The 22,119-nt window shown below is 37.6% G+C and overlaps 1 protein-coding gene across 1 annotated transcript in view; it reads left to right on the top strand.

Moving 5' to 3' along the window:
* Positions 1-22,119, top strand: part of HEATR5B (HEAT repeat containing 5B) — a 55,800-nt gene that overhangs the window by 12,358 nt on the left and 21,323 nt on the right. Inside the window, exons 11-24 of the mRNA XM_085055233.1 lie at positions 52-163; positions 1,373-1,525; positions 1,819-1,918; positions 2,298-2,407; positions 3,321-3,484; positions 5,534-5,709; positions 6,943-7,048; positions 8,360-8,550; positions 10,169-10,328; positions 13,041-13,230; positions 14,561-14,730; positions 17,007-17,151; positions 17,971-18,210; positions 20,064-20,315. Coding sequence (XP_084911359.1) covers positions 52-163; positions 1,373-1,525; positions 1,819-1,918; positions 2,298-2,407; positions 3,321-3,484; positions 5,534-5,709; positions 6,943-7,048; positions 8,360-8,550; positions 10,169-10,328; positions 13,041-13,230; positions 14,561-14,730; positions 17,007-17,151; positions 17,971-18,210; positions 20,064-20,315 — 2,269 coding nt within the window. The remainder of the gene's footprint in view (positions 1-51; positions 164-1,372; positions 1,526-1,818; positions 1,919-2,297; positions 2,408-3,320; positions 3,485-5,533; positions 5,710-6,942; positions 7,049-8,359; positions 8,551-10,168; positions 10,329-13,040; positions 13,231-14,560; positions 14,731-17,006; positions 17,152-17,970; positions 18,211-20,063; positions 20,316-22,119) is intronic.

Below are 22,119 nucleotides of genomic sequence, written 5' to 3'. Positions count from 1 at the left end.
AGTGGCTTCATTGATGTTTTTAAAATCCCCTGTGTTTTTCTGTTGGTGCAGATGGTGGTCAGCATTGCTGAGGATCTGTTACGAACTGCTGCACAGAACAGCAGGCTCTCCTTGCAGCGCACTCAGGCTGGATGGCTTTTACTTGGAGCACTTATGACTTTAGGTTTGTGAAAATGGTTTGCTTTTTCTTTAATTTTAAAGCTTGTCCAACACTTCTGATCATCCACCCTGGCAAATGGTCTTTACACATAATGAGTTCATTATCTAGCACAAGGGTGTTTGTACAGGGGAAACAGAGTGCTAGTGCACTTACTCAGCAGTGTTGTTATGCTGGGGAGAAGTGAAATATTAGTGCTTTTCTAAGCTGAAGTATGGTAGAAAGTGTCATACCTAAAAAAAATTCTGTTCTGTTTTTAGAAACCCAGACTTTAGTCATTCTCTGAAAGGGCAAAATTGCCCATACTCTTCCTTCTTTCCTTAATACTGTGGTGCAGAAGAAATGGACAGTAAATGAAACACAGTGAGCATTCCAACAAGTTGCATGTGGGCCTCTAGATAGACAACAACACTGATTAGAAGTGTTGTCAGTTTAAGAGCCTCTCAGTTGTCTTTTAAAAAAGGCAGCCTCATGTTTGTGTCTGCCATTACAGAAGTATCAGAAGCTGCATTTTGAGAGGTTGTAAGTATACTCTTCAATTTTGCAGCAATAGTGTTTTTTTCTGTTTTGAGCTTATTTTATACTGGAAAATATGATAAAGGTCTGATGCACTTTGCAGTATTTTGATCTCTCATCAAATACCATTTTGTGTTTTTTCTTGTTTCTATAAATTGTCTTTTTTTGCGAGTTTATTGTCATGTTTTTCTAACAGTGTATTCCTATTTTGGTTGTCCTCCAATATATTTGTAATGTACTTGCACTGGATCTTTTTCAGAAGTTTAAAAAAATACCTAGACTGTTAAAATAGTTTACATAATCAATAACTATCCGTTATTTTTCTACTTATTTTATGGACAGGCTAGAGTAGGCTAAAGAATCTGCCTTCAAAATAAATATAAAAGATTAGAAGAATAAAAAGACAGTAAAAAGACAGTTGACCATGGTTCCATATGACATGATAGTATATAGGATAGCTTATTTCCTATTTTTAGTACTGATACCAGCAAGCAGATGTGATGTATAGTAGTTATTTGCCACACTTTCAACCTAGGAATAAGGATGAATTACATTTGGTTTTCATTGTTCCAAGTAGGGCAGAAAGGAAGAGAAGTAAAATGAGACAAAAATAGTTTGTCGAGCAAAAGCCTTCATAGCAGGTTTTTCACACTTAAATGCACATTTTTATGATACTGTCACTTTATTTTTTTTGCATAGGTCCTTCTGTTGTTCGGTATCATCTGCCTAAGATGTTGCTGCTCTGGCGAAATGTGTTTCCACGTTCTCTGAAGGAGCTGGAGGCAGAGAAGGCAAGAGGAGATTCTTTCACCTGGCAAGTAACACTGGAAGGCCGTGCTGGAGCTCTGTGTGGTAAGAAATTCACACTTTGACATTATACCTGCACAGTAAACCTAAACATGATCTCAAGTGTTGTAGAGAGAGCTCTTGTAACTTCCCCTCTTTCTTTGAAAATGAGTAAAATGTGTCAGATTTTCATCATTATGTCCTGGTTTTGACATACAATTTTATGCACATACCACACAGTCTTTAATTAAACATTTTTAATTGCTGCTCTTTTGATATTCTCTTAGAATTTGTATCTTGTTTATGTTTTGTATTTGTCTGTTTCAGTGAAAGTTTAATTTAAACTGTTTTGTTACTAGCTATGAGAAGCTTTGTTGCTCACTGCCCTGAGCTCCTTACTGAGGATGTGATCAGGAAACTCATGACACCCATTGAATGTGCCATGACCATGATGTCGCAGTAAGTAGGCAGCTTTTGCTCTTGATTCACTTTTGCCTTTTGCTGGACTTGAAATACTAGAGCTAATTTGGAGTTGGGTTTTGTCATTTGGTGTCCACCCTTTCCCCCTGCCCCACCTGTAATTCGAATAGGACTTCTGAGGAGACGCTTGTCACTGATTTATGGCAGCATATGTTGTGGGCTTGGGTTTTTTAAAAAAGTTTTCTCTGTACAATTACTTCTGAAAATGTACTAATAATTGAGTAATGTTGCTCAGAGTAGTTCTCTAAATACTGTTTTCTTGCTTTGCCTAGGGTTATATCTTGTGAAAAGAAATCTGAAAATACTGTTTTCAGTAACTGCAACATTTCTGGTTTCTCTTTCATTTTTAATCCTGTAGCATTCCATCAGTAATTAAAGCCCATGGAGCTCATCTCAAAGCTAGTGCAGCTATGGTTCGTTTAAGGCTTTATGATATATTGGCTTTATTGCCTCCGAAGACATACGAAGGTACACACACTTTTAACAGTTTTTGTTAAAGTCAAATTTCTACTCAGTACTTGCAGTGCTTATCTTTGAAGCAGCTTTAAGAGTCAAAATACAATTCTAGGAATCTCCAAGAATTTTGTACTATATTCCTCATCTTCTGTATGTCATCTTGACAGTATAATTACAGAGTATGAATATTGCAAGGCATTCATAAAGTAACACTTAGAGTATGGAACTTACGGTCCTGTTTATAGGTTTGAGAGGTATGGAAATCATGGTCAGAGATCAAATAATGGTGTTTTAAGTCACTGTTATTAAAAGATAGAGAACTTTATTTCTTAGTATTCTGAAAAGACAGATGTGACAATGAAGGTTTAGTTTTGGTTAGAGTGGGGGTTTTTGTTTGTTTGGTTTGGTTGTTTTCTTTTTTAAACCTCATTTGATCTGTTACACAGATCTGCTATTAGTAAATTGTCAGGCACTGTTGCATGGTCTGACAGAGTACCTTTTTGGGTTTCTTTGGTTTTTTTTGTCAATTCATTATGTTTACATGATCATGTGGATGAGCAGGTTTTTTTCCCTAAATCTGAATTGTCATCCTGTAAGGGATGGCCCAATCTGTTGTTTTGAACAGGACATAATTCTGTGCTCTAATGTGCTCTAGTGGACCCTGCTTGAGTGGGAAGTGGGACTACATGACCTCCAGTGTCTTCCAGCCATACCTATTCTTTGGGTATTTTGGTACCCATGATTTGGGAATTGAGAGCCTGCAGTTCCATTTGAAGCCTTACTCTCAGCTACAGGCTTGTCAGGTTTACTTCTCTGTGTGCTACCTCTAAAACTGAAGTAATGGTGCATTTGTAACTTCTGATCACTAGCTGAAATGTTTTGGCTAAGAAGCAGTGATGATTCTTTTTAATGTCTGTCTTTTTAGGATCATTTAATGCGCTGCTTCGAGAGCTGGTAGCAGAATTTACTTTGACAGACAACTCTGCTAATACAACCACATCACTCCTAAGGTCTCTTTGTCATTATGATGATAGTGTTCTGCTTGGCTCTTGGCTGCAGGAAACAGATCATAAGTCAATTGAAGATCAGGTAATACAAAAGCTAGAAGAATGAATTATCTGCCCTGTCTGTGTGATGTGTGTGTTGGGCAGCTGTCTGGAGAAGCTTCATACCTTGTTTTTACTCTTATTCCAGAGGTTTGTTGGATGTAAGTCCTTCCATCTACAGGGTACTGTTTTGATTAAGAACCACCTACAGCTGAGATATGAATTCCATAATGCTACTCATAGGGCTATTCTTAGTGAAGTAGCAGTATTCCTTTTTAAAAAAATCCCAACTCAACATCTCTTCCCATCCGCCAATCTTCCTAGCCTAGCAGTTGTTCTCATATAGATTTCTTTGAACTAGGAGAAGTGTAGGTTCCACTTAACATGTTCTATAATGAAACTGCTGTCAAAATATCAATATTGCGAATGGTGTTATAACGAAACAAGATTTAACTGGTTTTATAGGTGTACTATGAAATCTTACATTTTCATTTAAAAGTCTTGACACAGTGTTGGCTGAAAACACTTCTGCAACAGTCCAACTAATAATGGGAGGGTTTCTCAGAAGGCTTGATGGAGCAGGTCCAAAAGCCAAGACTGATACCAAGGGTGAGAAACGTTGGAGGAAGCTGTTTCTGAGCAAAAATCAGCATGTCAAAGCAAAAAAAGGTTTTAGAAACTTCCCTCATTTGTTGTGGTGGACACAGCAGACTTCCAGTGCAGTCTTCAATCCAAAGAGCTTTTTTTCGCTTTCCTTCTCCTTGTTTTTAATCTCCTGCCTGTAGAACAGTGGTAAGTGAAGATCTGTGGTCCATCACAGGATTCTGGCAGTGTGTGCTCAGAAGGCCAGTGGAATGCTGGGCTGCATCAAAAGCAGTGTGGCCAGCAGGTGAAAGGAGGTGGTTCTGCTCCTCTACTCTGCTCTTACGTCCCAAACATTAAAAGGACATGGAACTGTTGGTGGCAAGTCCTGATGAGGGTTACAAAGTTGCTAAGAGGACTGGAGCACCTCTCTTACAAAGAGGGGCTGAGAGACCTGGGGCTGTTCAGCTTGGAGAAGAGAAGGTTGTGTAGAGACCTCACAGCATCTGAACCTTCCAGCATCTGAAGGGGACCTGCAGGGAAGCTGGAGAGGGACTCTATCTGGAACTGTAGTGATTGGACAGGGAGTAACAGGTACAGATTGAAAGAGGGGGTGTTTAGGTTAGGTATTAGGAGGAATTTTTTCACTGTGAGGGTGGTTAGATGCTGGACCAGGTTGTCCAGGCAGGTTGTGGATGCCCCAATCCTGGCAGTGTTCAAAGCCAGATTGGATAAGGCCTTGAGCAAACTGATCTAGTGTGAGGTGTCCCTGCCCGTGGCAGGAGATGTTGGGACTAGATTCTGATCTTTAGAGTCCATTCCAACCCCTAACATTCTGTCATGCTGTGATACTCTTATGCTTAGTCATGTTTTGTTTTTTAGTGATACAGAGGTCTCAACAAATGTTTGCTGTGTTTGCGGACCTTCTAAGAAGAATACAGACCTACTAGATTCTAATTATTTCTTTTCACGATTAAATAATTGATAGGAATATAGAATTTTCTTAGAGAAAATAGATGATTGTTTCATAGTGTTTCATGAAAAAATGATGGTTGGGAATCATTTTCTTGATGATAGGAGAGTTAGTAATTTTAGTACTGTTTCGAAATCTTTCTGTATAGAGAATTACAGCCAAAAGTGATCACTTTATTGTAACTTGATTCTCAGAGAGTGAATGAATAACCTTTTTTCTGAAATGGCACTTCATATTCAGTGATTCGGAAGCTACTATTAGTACCAGAATTAATCTGCTTTTCTCTTAATTTTCATCTCTTAATACCAGGAGTGATAGTCTGTGTATTTATCCAGCTGTTAAAGATTTTGACCCTTCAGGATTCAGCTGACCCTGTAAATGCTGATGTGTATTCATGGGGATACTGCAGTTGTATTCAGGTGTTTGTAAGCTATTCTGTTGTTCTAACTACTGCATATATGTTTTGGTTGTCTCTAGTTCCAAATTTTGTGTGCAAAGGTATATTCAGAGGTACTCATGTTGTGTGGCCTTTTGCAGCTTCAGCCAAACAGTGCGTCTGGAAGTGGCGCTCTGGAGCACGATCCCTCTTCTATTTATTTGCGCATCCCTGCTGGTGAGGCTGTGCCTGGTCCCCTTCCTTTAGGAGTATCTGTCATTGATGCATCTGTGGCTCTCTTCGGTGTGGTTTTTCCTCATGTCTCTTACAAACACAGGTCAGTTTACGTCAGTGCTCAATATCAGAACCTAACCTTGTTTCTCTGGGTACTGTTATGTTGGGGATTTTTTTGTTTGGTTGGTTGTTTTCCTGAAATAGGAATTGACTGTAGTATCAACTGCCTTTAAATTCACAGTTTAGTATTTGTTGTCTATTGTGCCTCAGGATTCCAGAGTACGTCTACTCACTTTATTTCTAAAGGGATTGTCTCAGTTTTATCACTTTTGAGGGTTAGTGTTCAGAGATGGAGACTAGATTCTTCTCTTTTCATACTGCATTTAACACTAGTAATAACTCTGCAACCAAAATTTTCTGCAAAAGTATCTGTTGCAATTAACTTCAAATCAGCCTCGAAAATAGCAGTGGCCTCCATTGAATTTCATTTGGATTCCACAGGAAAGACTATTTGATTTACAGTCAGCAAGTGATTGTATGCCTGATGAAAGAGAGGAAATGGAATTCAACTTATTTTCCTTTGTGTCCCGCATTACCTCTACAGAGTTATGAGTTGTCAGGACTGCTTTTGTCATTCAGTTTAGGTAATTTGTCACTGAGCACAGAGTGAAAGCAGTTCTAAGACTCATTTCAAAGTAAAATCATCTTTCAGTGTAAACCTGATGGAAGCAGTTTTTTCATAGTAGTCATCTCATTTTGTAGTAAGTGCAGGATAGACTTAAGGCCAGCCTGCAGTAATTCAGCTTGGTCTATATCTGTTGATAACTATGAAATGATGGAGCTTGGGAACTGCTGAGTAATGAAGAATGCAGATTATTCATTACAATCCAGATTTTGGTGTCTTCTAGGGAACATTCTTCCTCCCTCTCTTTCCTGTGGAGGAGTGGGGGAGGAATGGAGGTTAAATGGGAAAAACAATAGGAACAATAAAAAAGATACAAAGGGTAACACTATTTTAAATGGTAGTGGAAAGGCAGCATTTTTCCACTCCAGTCCTCATACCTTTCTAGTTACACAGGTAAATGCACATGGAAGACTTACTTCCTCTTGTAAAGAAACAGTGAATATTTGTGTATGAGCTAAAAGAACCAGGACAGGGATGTTCAGAGTAACTCTACCCTTACTACCTCTGGTGAATACCTTCTGCAGCCTCATAAGCATAAATACTCTGACTGAATTTAAAAGGCCCTTTTGTTGCATGGGGTTTTTACCAGCTGTGCTTTAGATTATATTTTGAAAGGCTATCACTTCAATTATGTTCTTTTCTTTATTTTAGATTACAGATGTTGGATCACTTTGCTGAATGTGTCAAGCAGGCTAAAGGTGTTCGCCAGCAAGCTGTGCAGCTAAATATCTTTACTGCTGTTCTTAGTGCCTTGAAGGTAAAACCTGTAAACTTGTAACGGGAACCAAAGTCCATCAGTTTGTGTTCAGTACAAAGGGCTGTTTACTCAAGCATTCAAAAATTCGAAAATTCCAAAATTTAGTTTTTTTTCTAGATACTAGCTTGAAATCTTGTCTGCATGTATCAAGACAGAGTACTTCTATCTAGTACAGAGAACAGATGGGGCTCATGTAGTCAGCATTCTATAGTAGTCAGCAGTCTATAGTATTCAGACTGGGGTTTTCTTTTTTTTCTTTCTTCAATCCTGTAGTTTTATTTGCACTGGACTCATGGATTTAAGTACTTTGTCATATATACTCCAAAAACCCCTCATGCCACAGAGTATTGTTCAGATGCAGGTTGTGTAATTGAATACGCAGATAGATTTGGGTTTACATTTTGGTTGCCTTGCTTATGCCCAGTCCCCCTGACTGCAGCTACTGCTCTGTGCTTTCTGTCTACACTTGAAAATGCAACCTCATGCTATCAAGTCAGGAAGCAAGACAGCAAGTCACAAATAATGGCTGCCCAGTCTAAGGTGTTACTGGAGCTCCATGTCTTAGGTTGATTGGCAAAATACATTGGCAAAAGAGCACCTCAGTTATTTGTGTTGTTCTTAAAAACAGGATCTACTTTGCCACAAAGTAGAAATGTAGATTCTGAGGCAGATTTCTGGAAGCTCCCATGCCACGCCAAGTGACCAAAAAATTGTCAGAATTGAGCTGAAATGAGGACTTCAGATCAGATCAGAAAATTACAATCTATGGTAGAGGCTTTGACTTCCTCTACAGTACATGCAGTGTTTTTACTTTACATATGTTTAATTACTTTTCCCAGGGTAAAAGAAACTGCAGAAACAGTGTTTAATGTTATTGTTCTGTAGAGTGTTCACATAAGAGGCTGTATAAATGTTTGTAAAGATGTGGTTATTAAGAAAAAAAATATTTTCATGTGTCTGTAATGTCTTCAATTTAAAGACTTTGAAAGTTTCTCTTTTTTCTGAGGTGTTCTGTGTAAAGCTATATCAGATTTGGTAGGACTAGGGTGCATGTAGCACACTCTAAGTGCATTTGATGAAAAAGATTAGTGCAACAGGTCTTCCAGTGTGTGAAATAGGTAGAGTGTTGGCAAACATTGTGAGACCCAAGATGATGTTGATTTTGAGTTTTAAATATATTTTAGGATATACTACCACAAATGTAAACAAAAGCAGAAATGCATAATTTTCAATTGATGGTCTCAAATATATCTTCTTTTACTCCCCTACATTGGGATGTTGAGATTGTTCTCCTTTTTTTTTTCTATGTAGGGTTTAGCTGAGAATAAAAGCACATTAGGACCAGAAGAAGTCCGCAAATCTGCTCTGACGCTCGTCATGGGTGCCCTTGATAATCCTAACCCTATCTTGAGATGTGCAGCAGGTGAAGCTCTTGGCAGAATGGCTCAAGTAGTTGGAGAAGCCTCTTTCATTGCTAGAATGGCTCAATACAGTTTTGATAAGTAAGTTGATTTTAATTCAGAAAAGGAAATAAAGTTATAATTTAATGTAAGTTTGTAATTTAATGTAGTTTGGAAGATTCTTCTTCTAAATACCATATTGATTATTCTCTTCTTTCATGCTTGATCCCTGTGGCTATGCAGATCTAACAGACCCTCAAACAGATTCTTCTATTTGGATTTATTTCATGTGAGGAATAAAAGCTGAGTTGTTAAATGCTCGGAATGTGAAATTATACTGGTGAATAGCTTTTGATGAGTTACTTGAAAGTGACTAAACTGTTTCAGATAGATAAGCACAACATACATTAAGTGTGACAGTGGTTCTGTTTCACTAAAACATTCTCTTTATACACTGATTAAATTTGCTTATTAGCCCGTTTTTTTGGAGTTTTTTTGTATTTGTTGTTTATCTTGGGTCTTTAGAAAGATGTCTGGTAGAAGCAGCAAGACAGTATGTTTCCCAATTTCTTGCTTAAATTTAAGGCATCAGCATATTTGTGAATCAGAATGCAGCTGTCTCAGGGCTGCAGCCACTGCCTTTGGCTGGGCCAGGTACATGCACATAGCCTCAGTCCTGCTCTCCTACCTCTGAGTAATTCAATCTTTCTCACCTTTTCATTTAGTAATAAAGTACATCATCCTTACTGTCATCCCTTGAATTTTTATTACTTGGGACTATTTCGTTGGTTTCTTATCTAGGTTAACTTGTAAGTTGTTAATGGTTGTCATGCTGTTGACAGTAAGTAGTTTTCAAATAATTGTTTTGTATTTGACATGTGCATTTACTTTGTTGTTCACTGATGGCTAAGAGCATGCACGTCTCATATACAGACAACCAGGGAAAGCAATCTTTCTTTGTCCTAATTAGGAAATCCTTTCTTTTATCTCTCTTCTTCACCTACCAAAAAGGCTTCTTATTACCAAGTGCTGTATGTGACATGAATTCAGAAGCAGTATTGTGGAAAATACTCAAGTCAATGCCTACAACTTCATACAACTAGATCATTCAAAATGCTACTCATTCTGTTTTAGTTTCATTATAAAAAGCTTCCTATTTAAAAAAAATTAAAAGGCTCTTGGAAAAAAATTAAAAAAAATTAAAAGGCTCTTTTCCACTATTGGAAAAGTCATAAAAATTAGCTGTGGAAGAAAACAGCTGTATTAAAAACTGGATTTGCCAAGGAAGATGTAGCTGCAAATTTCTTTGTCCTTTCTCATTATGTATTGCCATTTTTCTATTCTTAATTCCTTTTCACTGCAGTGGTTTAGGAATGACTTCTGATTATTAAATTAGTCTGCTGTGAAACACTGGTGAACTCTAGATTCTTACTGAATATCCTTCCAAAACTCTTCTTAATCTAAAAGGTCAAGTTCTGCCCAGAAAAAAAGAAAATCATTATTAAAATAGCTTTTTTTTTTCTCTTGTTTTATATGTAATCTGTGTCACTAGCAATATAAAGCAAGTACTTTGTTTTTGCTGTTGTTGTTAAGGTTTCTCAAGATCTTGTAAAGTGGCCTGCAAAATTTTGTTAGTCTTTTGCACTGTTAGGGTACTTCAAAGATTCTGTGTAACAAACTTAGTGAATGACATAATTTCCTTATATTTAAACCTTGATAGGTTAAAATCTGCTCGAGATGTTGTATCAAGAACTGGCCATTCCTTGGCTCTGGGCTGTCTCCATCGGTATGTTGGTGGTATAGGTTCTGGACAGCATTTGAAAACTAGTGTCAGTATTCTCTTGGCTTTGGCACAGGATGGAACCTCTCCTGAAGTCCAGGTAAAAAAAAGCAGTCACCACAAAACTACTTTGAAATGTTCAAGATGAGAATTAAAAATTAAACTACCTGTTGTGATATTTTTTAATAGATGTTGTACATGTAAGACATGTAGCATGTGCCAGAGAGTGTGAAGAAAGTGGATCTTTCCTTATAAGCTCCTAGAGTACAGGTTCCCAAAGATGTAGTGTAATTAAAATGTAACTTCATAGCTATTTAGGGAGGCAGTTGCAAGTGGTCACATTAATTCAGAAGGACATGTGTCACCTTGTCAGCTGTGTCAGAGTAATGCACAGTGGGCATATTCCAAAACTGCCTTTAATTTTAAAGCAACATCTGTTAGTTTTACCTTAGCTGCCTAAACAGAAGTTTTTAAAAACTGGTTAATGGTGGACATGTAATCAGTTACTGGAGTCTTTGGTGATGAGCAGTAGTTTCCTTTGTCAGGTAATTTCTGTGTATGTGATACTTATACATCTACAGCACACTGTCTTTGCAGGGTTATATTATGAAAACAGAAATCTGTTGCAAGCTAAATTGCAGTTAGGGGACAGAATGGGAATCAGTAGGAGCCAAGTCTAAGGCAGGGAGGGGTTTCTATCTACTATGGACTACAGAGGTGAATTCTCTCAAGAGGATGACTGCAAAAATTTGCTGGTATGGTAGAAAGGGGACTAAATGTGCTGTTGAAAGAGTAATGCTCTTGGAGTTGCTGAATGTGGATAGACATTGTGCAGTTCAGAATGCTTTTTAAGTAGAAAATACTGTAAAATTGGCAGAAAATGTTGTCTTTAGTCTCTCAAGAGAAATACGAGGGTTCAGTGTCCTGGTCTGTCTTTCCTTTAAGCCTCTGTTTGTGGCTGTTGTAAAAAGAAAAGAGGGCTAGATGGGCCAGTACATATCTCTTTACAGTAAGAAGGTAATGTTAGAGGAAAAAAATGCTGATTTTTTTTTTCCTCCAGCAATGAAATCTCTCAAAGCACTAAAAGAATTACCAGAGAAGGAAAAAAAGGCAACCCTAACTTACTTTGAGTGTCCTGTCTATAATTATTATTCTTCAAAGATTGTGCTGTAATTGCATAATATAATAGATAACTTCTCACCATCCTTTTCCTGAATTACTGCTAGGAAATGAGTATCTGAAATGATGACTATTGTGCTTTAGCAGCAGGAAATTGTGTGCCACCCATGAGCAGGGGCACTTTATACCCACAGACTGAGAAGCTGAAGCCTTCGGTGACTATAAAGAATCATACTTACACCTTGGTTTAAACTGCTAACTTGATAGAACTTGTACTAGAGTACCTTGTTATTTCTTTTCCTCAGAGCGATAAAAAATCTCAAAATAAAGCTTATCACTTGAGAAAATAAGCCTAGTTTTGTTTGGAGATAATGTTAAAAAAATCTATAGATACAATATTAAGTCTCTTTTGAATTTCCTTAATTTATTTAAGGAAAGACAAATTGAAATTTGCATGTGTAACAAACTTCATGTATGAGTAGGTAACTTGAGGCATATAATTGTGCAGCAGTAAATTCAAAAACAAATTAGAAAAGTTAATGTTTTATTAAAAAAAGAAAAAGAAGTGCAAGGGAGAAGTCCAGGTGGAACTTGCATATCTACTTTACTTTTCAATGAGAATACAGCACCAGGCCACTGTGAAAGGCTAACCTTTTAAGCATCATCCATCACTGGATCAGTGTGGTTTCACAGAAACTATGGAAGTATGAATAATGTAAATTTACAGGAATGAAAGGATAAGCTGTAATGTGCTGCCACAGGGTTAGAACTGTAGAGGCAGTTATGTGATTGCTAGAGCTAATGGTTTTTGGGTTGCATTGGAGAGGATTAAAAAGCAGCAGTTTTAAAGGCAGGTTTTCCAGCTTGTTCTGTAGAGTCTAGCTTTGTAAAAGTAATACTCTTTTATCTTAGTCTTTTCATGTATTTAATGTGAGAAAATTCTGAAGTAATATCATTTAGTAGGATGTTATAGAGAGATAGCTAATGCTTTCAGGTCTGTTAGTGGAACTCATTTCCTGTGAAGCATCACTATCCAAAAGGACTGTCTTCTTGCCTGCTTCTTGCTTTGAAAATTACAATAAATTGCTTTGCTCTTTTATTGTTTACTCACCTTGCAACTGAAATAGGTCTATCTTTCACAATTTTTTTCCTCGTGCTGTAATACACTGACTGAACAGCACTGCTTTTTTCTCTTGCACCCTCTAATAAGAAAATTAGAAAAATGCATGTGAACCTTTCAGCTTGTCATGAGAATCAGTTCCTACTGGAATATAAAAGGCCACCTCTGCTAAGGGCTTTGTAAGCTGCCCATTTCAGACTCTGGCTCTGGTTTTATAGTAGAAAGATTCTCTCTTCTGTCTCAAGTCAGTTTTCTTTTTTCCTTTTTGTTTTAAGTGGATGTGTTGTTTGATTTTTTTTTTCCTTGGAGTGCTTAAGCATATTTTTCCTCAAATTCTTTCTCACCTTATTTCCAGTATCCCTAAAATTGCTGATAACCAAAGAGTATGTTAGAGAGATTTAAACTCTCAGGTGATTGCTTGAGGTCCTGAGACTTTTGAAACACTTCTGCAGTCAGGGTGGTGAACTAGACATGTTTAAGTACAGAAGTACAGAGCTAGGCTCTGTCTGCATAAAAAACTCTTTAATTTCCTAAATGCATGACTAAAAAAATACTCTTTTGTGTTCTTGATAGACCTGGTCTCTCCACTCACTTGCCTTGATAGTGGATTCCAGTGGGCCAATGTACCGTGGCTATGTGGAGCCAACGCTCTCTCTCGTTCTTACCCTGCTCCTCACTGTGCCACCATCACACACAGAAGTACATCAGTGCTTGGGCAGATGCCTTGGAGCTATAATAACTACTGTTGGGCCTGAGCTGCAAGGTTAGTGGGAATTTGAAGAGAAAAAATTATCTGCCTTGTATAAAGATTATATTGTAATCTTAAATGGAAGAATGTAAGTTTTTGTTAGCTGCAGGTGGAGGGAGGTGATGTTGACTGTTTCAGTTACAGTCCTGCAAGCAGCCTTACTTTGATCCTCCTTATGAGTGCTTGGGGCTTTTTGACTGCAGTTTGAGATTTGTATAAAGAAGTTACAGGGATGAGTGGTGTTTTGGCTAATGGTAAATTTGCTGGTAGGTGAGCCATGAAACCCTTGCTGCTATTTTGCTGTTTATATTTTTGTGTATAGGTGGGGTGTAAGACAAGGTTTTTCCTCCACTTTTTAAACAGATGTTTATTTTATATTAAACTGATGGTGAGAGCTTAAGTTTGACATAATCGATGATACTGTGAACGATAACTCATTTCCTTTCTTTCTTGATATCCTTAGATTTCTGTACCTTATTCTGGAGACTTAAAATCTTGTCATGCCAAACACTCTGTCTGAAATGCTGTGCCTCAGGTGTTAAAAACACAGATTTGCAACTTCATCTAACTGGGATTTTTAGGAATATTTATAGGATGTTCTTTGGTACAGTGCCAGAGAGCCAAAAACTAGTGAAATTCTAACTCTAAATAACTGGACTTAAGGTTTTAGTTATGAAACAGTACTAGAAGGTTTAATTGAGCTTGTGTATCTGGGTATTAACCTTTTGACCTGGAATATGATTAACTTTTAAAATAATGACTTAAGTAGAATGTCTTCTACAAGTTACATTTCTGTAAATCAAAATATTTGTATAAACCTGATGCGGGTTAATTCTTAAAACACAGAATGGGATTGTTCTTCAAATGAAATACTGTTCTTTTGAATGCTCATTTTAGTAGAGCACTGCAGCTCATCTATTTGAGCTAATTAAAATTGTCTGCATGCATAGATACTTGCTTAAGAGTTATATGATATTTTAGGAAATGGCTCAGTGCATGAAATGTCAGATATATATATATATATGATGAAAGAGACTTCTAAAATCTAAGTTCAGATAAATAGCTGGTTTCATAACCTGGGAAGATAGTCTCAAAATATTTCTGACTGGGTTTTATCAATCCAGAATTTCATTTGGACAGCAAATTGTTTAACTGAGCTTCAGAGATGCTGAAACAGTCTGTAGTGTTTCTAATTTGCATGGGAACTCAGAAAAGTTGCGTGTTAATCTGTGAACTTTTTTTTGTAATATTGAAGCTTTAATAATTCTTGCATCTCAAAGGTTTAAAGTCTGCAGTTGTCAGAGAAAAGTTTTGCTGTGTTAAGGATATCCTATTACATCATTAGGTAACGGAGCTACGATTTCAACAATCCGTTCTTCCTGCTTGGTGGGATGTGCAATCACACAGGACCACTCTGACTCGCTTGTTCAGGCAGCTGCTATATCCTGCCTTCAGCAGCTTCATATGTTTGCACCACGGCATGTCAACCTGTCCAGTCTGGTTCCCAGTCTTTGTGTGAGTATCCAATGCATCCCTTTTGTTCCTCCAAGTTTTGTGCATGTGCTTAGCAGAGGACAGGGGAAGCATGTAGCCAGACATCAAGGATAGCCATATGTTAAAAGCAAGTCACATTTGCAAAAACAATTGAGTCCCCAAGCCATTTTCAGAAGATATTTTCAGAATGCTGCCCAAACTGAAGTCTCGGGGCTGATCCTCTTTCACCCTCAATAGTGTAAGATAGCAAGCATTTATAAATAATATGACTGAGTAAAAAAGATGCTGAAATACTCTGTTTGCTCCAACTAATTGCATGCAAAGAGGGAAATGAGTTAGTTGGGGAAAGGTAGCAGATTTTGGATTTACGTTACCACTGTCAGCATAGTGAGTGCTGACATTCAAATTCTTGTGCTGCTGCTGTTAATGTTGCCTTCTTCCTTCATAAGTGTTCTGTCAGCAAGTCCTGGCCTAAGCCTGGAAGCAGGGCAGAGGCTTGAACCCAAAACATACCAAATATGATTATAAGGAAAGGTGGGTGGGTGGGTGTGGTTTCAGTGTAGGTTTGGGGCTTTTTTTTCAGTAATTACTATTGTAAGAATTATTTTTAAAGGGTTCAGTGGTCCAATACTGAGAAATTTGAAAAGCTCCCTAATGTCTTTTAGATGTTTTGCAAAGTTGTTTATGCCATTTCTTGTGGCACTGATGACTCAGCGTTACCTGAAGGAATGCAATGCTACTTAGGTGAACATTGGACCTTTTTCTTAGTCTGCCATCCAGATTTTCCCTGGGGCATCCTCTCATGGTTATGTGCTTCTCCCCAGCCCTGTGCACACCCAAGCCCCATCCTGCCCCAAGCACTCCTGGGAGTGCAATGTGTTTACAGAATCTGTCACTTGTCCCTTCCCAAAATTTTGCATGAAAGGAGTGCAACACAGCCAGAAGTAGGTAAGCTCTTTTGTATGAATACTATGTACAACATGACAGAAACTCCCTATAGCCATTTACTCTTTCAATGCCAGTGTGTGATGTTACAGACAATGAAGTTCATAGATGAATAACTAGTGATGTTCTGAAACCTTTTCCCATGGTTTTCCATTGTTTCTCTCCTGTTAATTTATGTTCTCCTGCTAAACAAAAGCTATTTTTGTTTTCCTTTCTCGTATGCCTTACTTTCAAGTTATACTTAAATAGACAGGGTTTCCTCTGAGTTTCCTTTGGCATTTCTTCATACTGCAAATGCTTGATATGTAGGCAAGGTCTGCCTTACCTGCACCATTAGCCAATTCCTCAGAATGGAATTAATGCCAGGTATCAAAATTAAACCACACAGTTCCACACTCCTTCCTGCATTGGCTCCATAACTTGTAGTTATTTGTTTTGTAACTTGAAACAGGAAATACCCTTTACATTAATTGCGTCTCCCAAAAGTTACATGTTTTAGTTCATTAAAACAACCTCAGTGTGATATTTAGAGGTTCTTTAAAGACTGCTTGTTTTTTTAGGACTAAAATCTTATATATTCATATGTGGAATAAGGATCTACTGTTAAAATGCTTTATAAACTACAGAACCCTTTCATTTAGGGAAGCATTTTCCATCCACATAATAACCTAATACCAAGAAAGCAAATGGATATTTGGTTTATTAAAACCAAATTGCCCTGGAGTAAATAAAGAATTAGTGTTTCCTAACGGGCACTCTTCATCTCTTCCACTGTGGAAAAACATGCACCTTTCTGTGCAGCTACTTCCTCTCAGAAAAATAGAGACCATGCACAATTCTTCTGTAACGAAAACATTTGCTTGTGGTTGGGGTGATTCAAAGGAATTAGAAGCCTAGCAAAGAAATCTTATGCTGTCTTATTGAGAGGCACTTTTAAGAACTTAATGCTATACATTCTGTTACAAATTTGAAATGAAAGTTTTATGATAGCTGTCATGTGTAGTGCACTTGATAATGACTTTTTATTTAAAAGCTATAGCAGAACATAAGAAAGAGTGTAAGAAACTGGAAACTGTAATTAATCTAGATCACACTGGCACAGTAGTTCCAATATTTAAGCTTTTATCTCTTTAGCTAGCCATATGACAGCTGTCATCTCTGTGTATGTCAGCTTTATTTTCATATTTGTATATTATAAAAAGTGCTTACTTCAGAACTTTCAGACTTTGGTACCCAGTGGCTCACACATGGGCATATAACTGAGAAGTAGAATGCTTTTAGTCCTTAGCAGCATTGATTTATTGATATTGGGGTGCAGCAGTTCACTCACCTGTGATGGTTTTGATTTTCAGGTTCACTTGTGCAGCTCTCACTTGCTGCTGCGCCGGGCTGCAGTTGCGTGTTTGCGACAGCTTGCTCAGAGGGAAGCATCAGAAGTGTGTGAATATGCCATGAGCTTAGCAAAAAACGCTGGAGACAAAGAAAACAGTGGCATCAGTATGTATTTCTTTCATGTGCCCTTTTTGTAACAGTTGAGTGCACATATGTGTGCTTTGCCTTTGGAAAAAGGGGGAAAAAGCCCCAACCCCCTTATCCCCCACTGAAAAAGCCCCTAAAACTGCCCCTTCTGGCCACACCCCTGTTTACCTCTTGAATTTCATTTAAAATTTAACTCTTTGTGAAATTCAGATTTAAACCTATCTGTCACATTAAAGTCTGGTAATCAAATAGGGAACACAGTACATATACAGTGGAAGTACTTTACTGTTTTTCTGATGTTATAGCTTTTTTATTTTGAAAATTGTCTTAATGGTGTGCTGTTGGTCAAGATGCCTGGTTGTGTTATATTCTGTTAGCATCACATATGCAGTGCCTGTGGACTTTGCTGGCTGGTTTAATTCTTACATGTGTAATTTTGAAAACAGGAAGCTCATCAGTGTTGATCAGCACAGTCTTCATACAAATGTAGAATTGTGAGCTTGCTCAAATGATACGAGTTAAGTCTGTCTCTGGGAAGATTCTTTAGAGTCCAATACTGTCAGGTTTTTTACAAAGTCATAGAATATGTAACTTGAAGAGAGAGATATTTTTAATTTTTTTAACTAATACTTGGAGGTGTCGTTTGCCTTTCACATAAAATTAATTGCTGTGTTAGAATCGTTCTAGTGTTAATTCAGAAAACCATCAGTAACATCTTGGTGAACTTTGATTGAGCTATACACACACAGGTACACAATGTCCAATTCTGGTCTGTCGCTCCAAATTTTGAAACTGAGCTCCTGATTTTAAAGAAGATTTCTCCGTATTGTTTTGCAGACATGAATCCTTTTGCACCAGGAGCTGGCTCTCGGCGAGACGCCCATTCCCGGCATCAGGGGGTTAATATAACAGAGACAGGCCTGGAAGGTGTCCTGTTTGGAATGCTGGATCGGGAGACTGATCGGAAGCTGTGCTCAGATATCCACGATACTCTGGGACATATGCTTTCGTCACTGGCTGTAGAAAACCTTTCTCACTGGCTCATGCTTTGTAAGGATGTCCTTGCAGCTTCCAGTGGTAAGTGTTCTGTCATGCTCTCATAAATGACAATATGTCCTTAGCATTAGCATGTTCTGGCAGTATTGGTTTGGAGCTTGTCTTTTATCCTAGTTAAGATGTAGGTGATATTGTGTACAGAGCCTTGATTAGAATGCATTTAAACTTTCATAGAAAGAAGGAATTATCAATATTAAGTTTCAGAATATTGCTCGTAAGATTATAGTTAGCTGCTTGAAGTAGGATTTCCAGTGGAGCAGCAGTGTGTTTATAAGTCTGACATTTCAGTGCCTTGGTGAAAACAGACATCCTTTTTAGCCTGCATACATCGGGATTGTACAGAGAGAAGACTCCTGTACACATTCTGAGCTTTCTTTTATGAGGTTTTGTGAGTTACTGATGTGATGATGGGTTACCATGGTGATGAAATTTTTGTTTGTTGCTCAGCTTTGCACATTTGTTTGCACAGATTTTGTCCTCTGAGACCTTATTCCTGTTTTTCAGCTTGTAGGATGGTTATGACGCAGAATCTGCTCATTTCCCTTACATTTATACTTGTTTATTGGCATGTGTGAGTTCATCCTGAAGCTGTTTCTAAATGCTGCCAGCTTTACATTTACTGATGAGTAATGCTACCAATGATCTCTTTATGCAATGTAGTTACCACATATCTGCCCAGTGAGAAAGACCTCATTTCCTGAGTTTGAAGTCGACATGTCCTTTTGTTATTTCATCTGGGATGGGTCTTAGAGTTTTTAACATGGTTATCCAATTTCTTATTTATTTATTAGTAGGTGACATGTCTCAGAGAAAACCATATTTAAATAAATTTCTCTCAGGTGTACTTTAAGCCAGCAACTTCACTTTGAGCTCCTTTGATCCTACTAACTGGCACATGACCAAAATGTGGTTTGCTTTTTAAGCAGAGATTTACAAATCAGCCACATGAGGTCCTGGATGCCTTCTCAAAACACTGTTGTTATGAATTGGCATCATCCATGTTTGATTTGCCATAACCTTTTTCTTTATTGAATGTCTTGGCTCTTCAGTTGCCTAAATTTAGACTTTCTAAGAAGCATACCTTAGTTTCTAAGAAGCATGCATTGCAATAATTTATTTTAATTCTCCTCTAATTATTGCTGGAGTAATTTTTGTCAGTATTTTGGCATTTTGCTAATTTAGACCTTGTTATTATGGTTTTATGTTTTCATTTCTGAGTAGCAAAAGTATGTATGCATGTTTGGTGAGGCTTTTTTTGTCGGTATTTGGCTTTTGGTTTTTTATGTGATCCCTGATATAATTTTATTTTCTGAAATGAAGTCTCAAAGCCACACCTAGGGAAAACAATGTTTTGAATGTTAATCACATTTTTGGGTGCTGTCAGTGGCCTGCTTGGCTGCATAGCTGTCCCATGGCATGGAGCTTTGTGTTTATGTTTCAGTTTAACTTGATTTTGGTTTTCCACTTGAAATGGGAGCTGAATAATTCAAAGCTAAGCTGATTCTTTTATTCTAAGTCTGATAATTGTTTTAATTCTGAGCCTTATCCTGTTTATTGGCAATTCAGTGGGTTAATTTACAAAGCTGGGCAGTTTAGATACAGGATTCAGCTATAGCTGGTTACTGGGGAGAATTGATGTTACAAGAATTCATCTCATGTATAAGACAAAGAGTAATTTAACACAGAACAGAGGTGAAAACCATTTCTTTTACTGATAATCTCTTGCTTTTTGACATACGTCAAATATTTCAACAGAAGAATTAGTCTGTTCTGAATCTTAGTGTAAGGAAGGACTTGAACTCATGTCCTTAATTGTCTTCTGCAAATTTTAACAGTGGGATGTTTTTCTTCCTTTTAATTGTTGTGTCTTGTAGACATGAGCACTGCTGCTCCCTTGGGAGGAGGGAAGGATGAGGAGTCTGAGAAGAAGGATGAGATGGATGATGATACAATGTTCACCACCTTGGGTGAAGAGGATAAGTCCAAGCCTTCAGTAGCTCCTCGCTGGGCCACTCGTGTGTTTGCAGCAGACTGTCTGTGCCGAGTTATCATGCTGTGTGAGAATGCCAACAAGGCACACTTTGACCTGGCACTGGCTCGTTCAGCCAGACTTAAAAACCCAAAAAGTAATTGCATGCTTTGGTTTTGTTCTTAATTTTTTATTTTATTTTTATTTCGACACCTCTTTACAGTTTAAGATCACACAACCAAGAAAAACAATATAAGCACTTATCCTTTCATTCACATGGTTAAAACCAAAGGAAATGGCCAGCAAAAGTCAATAAAATGGTATCTTTTTAACCACCACAGTAGTTACAGTACCCTGAGCACAAAGAATGAGGTTTTCTAGAGCATACCAGTTCTGACAGACTTATCTCCTTAGAGAAGAAAAATACTTAAGAGATGCAAACCTTTTCTCAAGTCTGAAACAGAAGCAATAAACTTCTAGCTAAGGGCAAGCTGGGAGTGTTTTCAGAATTTAACATAATGACAGCATGAATTAAAGTTGAGATTATTTTAGCATTTCCAATCTGAAGAGAATCCAGGAAAGGAAAAAAGAAGGGATGAAGCTAGGTAATTATTGCTATAGCATTGGTTGCAGAGAGAGGGATGTGGGAGGGAGTTATAAAAAGACATGGACTTTATAAAGTTTGTTCTTTTGGTATCCATGAGAGTGATAAGTCTTAGTTTTCAAGCTCATGTTTCAAAGATAGTTTTACAAGTTAGAGGATCAAAATTGAGAGGTCACAGATTGCATAGCAGTTTTGTGAAGAAATGTTTTTCAGACAGTGTGAGGCATCTGTCTTTGAGTTGACCATGTTTTTTGTGGCGCATAGTGGTTGTTTGGATTCCCCTGTTTAGTGCTCATGAGGACTTTGTGTATGTAGGATGAATATTGTGAGCATCCCAGAATGTGTGACATCAATGAATCTTGGTGTCTGTTGTTGAGGGTGTCTGTTATGGTATGGAGAGTTATCAGGTCTTTGCCTGTGTTGCTTTAGTGCAGCCTGATTCTAGCACTGTGCATTGGTTTTGTGAGAATCTGGTTTTTGAGTTCATTTGAGGCCAAGGCCACTGAAGACTAGGAAGGAACAGTTTCAGGGAAGTTTATTTTATGATGGGATTGTATTACAAAGAAAATAAATAACTGCTGCTTATAGAGTCCTGCAGAGAATTGCATATCATAATCCAGAGAATTTCATCTCTATTTATTTAAAATCAACTTTGATGTGTTTGGTATCATTGTAAAAAGGAAAATTCAGCAAACTTCTACCCCCCCCCCCCATTCAGCTTCTAAAATATTCAAATTTTACCATCATCTCTGATGGTCTGAAAAAGTACTTGCAGACTTCATCACTTTTTAGTTTGTGATTTTCAGTCTGTCTCTACTGGTATGTCTCTGAAAAGTTTCAGCCACAAAAATGTTTTTCTTTTTTATCTTGAGACTTGAAAAGAGCTTAGGCAATTTGTGGAGTTTGTTAGTCACAGTGGATGTTTTAAAATAATTTATTTTCGTATTAGTTGTACAACATATGGGGATTTCAAATTGACAGTAAGAAAAGATATAAAATGAATACATAGAGAAGAATAATACTTTCAGAAATGTTACTGAGCTGTGTATTTTTCTTGTCTGTATGTTGTCTGCTGCTTGCTTACAGCCTTGGATACAGTTTTTGGGAGGAAAACTAGAGGCTTACTCTGTTTTAGGTGTTAGAGCTTGACATCAGCAGGGGTCACTGTAAGCATAGGACTCTAGCAGGAGCAGGAATTGCCTTGAAGATTTTCAGTATGTTGGGGGGATCATTCAAATGAGCTTTACTAAATGTTTTAATATATTCTAAGCTACTTAGCCACATTTACATACTCCATTCTATGCAATTTCTGCTCAGTTTTAAAAGTTGTCTTAGGAATAAAAGTCATAGAATCACT

The sequence above is a fragment of the Lichenostomus cassidix genome, chromosome 3 (genome assembly GCF_008360975.1).
Source record: "Lichenostomus cassidix isolate B80296 chromosome 3, HeHo_3.0, whole genome shotgun sequence".
Taxonomy (NCBI): Eukaryota; Metazoa; Chordata; class Aves; order Passeriformes; family Meliphagidae; genus Lichenostomus; species Lichenostomus cassidix.
This window is presented reverse-complemented; position numbering and strand designations above follow the sequence as displayed.